This window comes from Xyrauchen texanus, chromosome 45 (genome assembly GCF_025860055.1).
Source record: "Xyrauchen texanus isolate HMW12.3.18 chromosome 45, RBS_HiC_50CHRs, whole genome shotgun sequence".
Taxonomy (NCBI): domain Eukaryota; kingdom Metazoa; phylum Chordata; class Actinopteri; order Cypriniformes; family Catostomidae; genus Xyrauchen; species Xyrauchen texanus.
In genome coordinates, this window is record NC_068320.1 from 24,106,600 (window position 1) to 24,110,264 (window position 3,665).

Genomic DNA, 3,665 nt, shown 5'->3' on the forward strand with positions numbered 1-3,665 from the left:
AGCATAATGTTGATTACTAAAAGGAAACGTTCACTCATTGCTAGGGTTTACATTAAGGCACTTACAATGGAAGTGAATGGGGTCAGTGCATACAAAATGCAGGCTGTTTCTAAAGTTTACCCACATCATGTTAAAGGGATAAAAAAAAGGGATTACTTGTTTTCTTAGCTTTTTTCGAGGTCTGAAAACACAGCATCTTTTTTTTTTTTTTTTGACCAGTTGTCAATTTCTGCAAATAAATGCTCTAAATAACAATATTTTTATTTGGAATTTAGGAGAAATGTTGTCAGTACTTTATTGAATAAAACAAAATGTTAGTTTAACTCAAACACATACTTATAAATAGCAAATCCAGAGAAACTGGTAATTTTGTTGTGGCGTCTTAGTTTTTTAATATATTAGTGTGCTAATTATGTACACTATAATGTTTACGTCTTGTGGTTATACGTTTGTGTATTGGCCCCATTCACGTCCAAATCGTTTAAGGAATTTGTTCATCCAAAAATGAAAATTCTCTCATAATTTATTTAACTTCTTGCTATCCCAGACATTCTTCTCAGAACATAAATGAAGATTTTTATAAAAATATCTGTAGGTCCTCACAATGCAAGTGAATGGGTGCCAAAATGTTTACGCTCCAAAAAGTACATAAAGGCAGCATAAATGTAACCCATGACTCCAGTGGTTAAATCCATATCTTCAGAAGTGGTATGACGTCATTATTCAATACATTTTTGCTACAAATCCTTCTCCCTGCCCAGTAGGGGGTGTATGCTTGAAAAACACAAGAAGAATATGAAGGTGAAAGTGGAGATTGACTGGGCAGGGAGGAGACTTTATAGTAAAAATATTGATCTGTTTCTCACCTACACCTATCAAATCGCTTCTGAAGACATTGATTTAAACATTGGAGTCATATGCAGGGCTGGACTGGTAATCTGGCATACCAGGCATTTTCCCGGTGGGCCGACGCACTTTGGGGCCAATCAGGGGAGGACTGGCCATCAGGAGAACTGAGGGATCCGGTGGGTCAGCCGCAAAAAGCTAAAATGAGCTACCGCGTTATGTAGAACGGACCACAAAACGGCGTCGCGATATGCAGAAAAGGACAGCGAACACTACCCCCCACCCGCACAACAACTTTTGAGCCAGTTGCTATGTAAAATCCCAGACCGATTTCTCTTCCCAGTCCTGCTCTGGTCATATGCATTACTTTTATGCAAATTTTTGGAGCTTCAAAATGTTGGCACCCATTCGCTTGCTATGGACCAAAAGTGCCGAGATATTCTTCTAAAAATCTTCATTTGTGTTCTGCTGAAAAAGAAAGTCATACACATCTGGGATGGCATAAGGGTGAGCAAATGAGAGAATTGTCTTTTTTGGGTGAACTATTCCTTTAAGTATGCGAAAAACACTACAAAATGGACTGTTTTTTTTCTTCACATTTCACTCATTCTCTTTATTACTGTACATATACATGAGTATGTGTTAATACTTTAGTGTTTTAAAGACTAAAACAACAGATCTGTGAGTTTAAAGAGCTTATATAAATCCAGAGGACATCAAAAAGATATCAGAGAACGTAAGATTGTTCACATTCATAAAGTTGACAAGATGAATAAGAGTTTCATGGCATAATATGAACTATCACTGCACTTGAATAACTTATACATTTAAAAACATTCATCACACACACATAAATGTGCTTTCCTCCCTGGCCATGTTGTTGTACCACCAGATCATATAAACCTGTATACGGGATAATTACTTCTGATGGTAATCAGAGCTTTTGATGTCCTTCAGGTGGTCTTTTCTGTTGATGAAGACACACTGGATGTGGGTGGCCAGTGGGCTGCTCTCTTCTCTGCACAGGGTGATGATGAACCTGCAGATGCCTGTGTTTGGGCATGGGGAGAATATCTGGCTCATCTTCAGGCCTGCTGGCACAGCACACTGCAGGTCCTCCACTAGGTGGCGGATGGACACACGGATAAACGCCCCATGACTGACAATCAGAGCGTGGATGGGTACTACATGGACTCCATCATTAGCTAGTCCAGCAATCACAGGCTGTTCTGGTTCTGATGGACCGGGAATGGATGCAGAACATGGGTTGGGTGAGCCGTGATCATCTAACATGCGCTGATACAAGGATTTGAGGAATTTCTTGAAGCGTGTCTTCACCTGAATACACACATACAGAAACATGCTTTTCCATTTCAATTCAAGTAATAGCAGATTTTACTTAACCTATTTGTGTAGGCCGAAAACAAGACCTACCTGTTCCAGCGTCTCTCCACCTGGCGGGGTGTAGTCTCGGCAGGCCTGACCCGCTGCGTTAGCCATGTTCTTCAGATCTTCTTTAGGTCTTCCCTCTGCTACACCAAACCCCTGCACAATACATCACAGAGAAACAAATTGGGCTGGGGTTAAATTAACACACTATTATGCGCCCAGGACGAGACAGCAATGGATGTTTGGTGGACACTCACCCTCTCTCTGAGTAAAGGATCCAACACCATCTCAGTAGCAGAAGAATGAAGGTTGTTTCTTAAAATTATTTCAGCCGTCTTAAAAGGGAGAGAGAAAAAAAGAGAGGATTATAAAGGAAAATTTTAAAAAGGCGTCTCCTATTTGTTCCACATAAATAGCAACAGTTAACAAGATATCAGTCAAACGTCACAGCAAAAAGGGTTTTGAGAAAAATCATACATAGTAACAGTCACACACACCTGAACGGCTCTCTGCAGGTTACTGGCAAAGACATTAGTGAAATGCAGATCTCTGAGATAATGGCCAGCTACTGCTGCCTGCTGATGTCCTGTGTCCGACAGCGGTGTGTCAATGCCCTGACCTACACACACAAACATTTAGTGACAAAACTTTAATCAACACACTTCCAAGGTGAACTGACCTTAAAGGTAAAGCCTACCCATGCACTTGAGCATTAACTTACCTTGAAGCAACCTATCCCTGTTATATTGTGTTTCACCACTAAGAAACAGAGCACAAAGTTACACACTTTAGAGGGGACAGCTGACTTGCCATGACATCTAAATACAGTACTTATATAGCGGTTATTAGGATCGACTAAAGATAAAACATGTTGAGAATTTGCAAGGTAAAACATTACTGAAAACATGTGATGATGAGCTTAATGAGCATACTGAGCATATTTGATGCTCAGATAAATTGTGCATATCCTCTACCCCAACAACACTCATGTGAACACTCAAGTAAATTAAGAAATATCAACATTCTTGTGCATGCATACAGAATATGCGAGGGCTCACTTACTGTCGGACGATTGTTAATGCAAATGTCAGCATGATGCCGTTATTATGTGTTACCGGCTCTTCCTGGTTCACGAGTCAATGTGCTGCGGATAAACGACGTCACACCATATAATTGCGTTTTGCCGCCCTCCTGTGGTGATTCGTGGGAAGTACACTGCCGCAACTGTAATTCATACATATATCCACAGGAGGCCGCCATTGAGTTTTTCTGACTGGAGTTACAGGAACAGGATCTGTAACTGTTTCTTGTTTTTGTACTTATTTAATACGTTTTTCACCCTTCTGTATTATTAGTAGGATACACATGATTATTATTAATAGCTGTTTCTGATGACACACATATTTACCTGGTGGGCTGGTGTTCATGGG

The 3,665-nt window shown here is 40.3% G+C and overlaps 1 protein-coding gene across 1 annotated transcript; it reads right to left on the reverse strand.

Annotated features, from left to right (window-relative positions):
* Window positions 1–1,443: 1,443 nt before the first annotated feature.
* On the reverse strand, window positions 1,444–3,394 carry LOC127637221 (fructose-2,6-bisphosphatase TIGAR B-like). Its single transcript, XM_052118171.1, has 6 exons — window positions 3,298–3,394; window positions 2,957–2,994; window positions 2,733–2,854; window positions 2,493–2,570; window positions 2,281–2,391; window positions 1,444–2,184 (listed from the first exon to the last, which is right to left on the reverse strand). Exons 1-6 carry the CDS (start codon window positions 3,327–3,329, stop codon window positions 1,765–1,767), a joined length of 801 nt encoding a protein of 266 aa, XP_051974131.1. The 5' UTR covers window positions 3,330–3,394; the 3' UTR covers window positions 1,444–1,764.
* Between the last annotated feature and the right edge of the window lie 271 nt (window positions 3,395–3,665).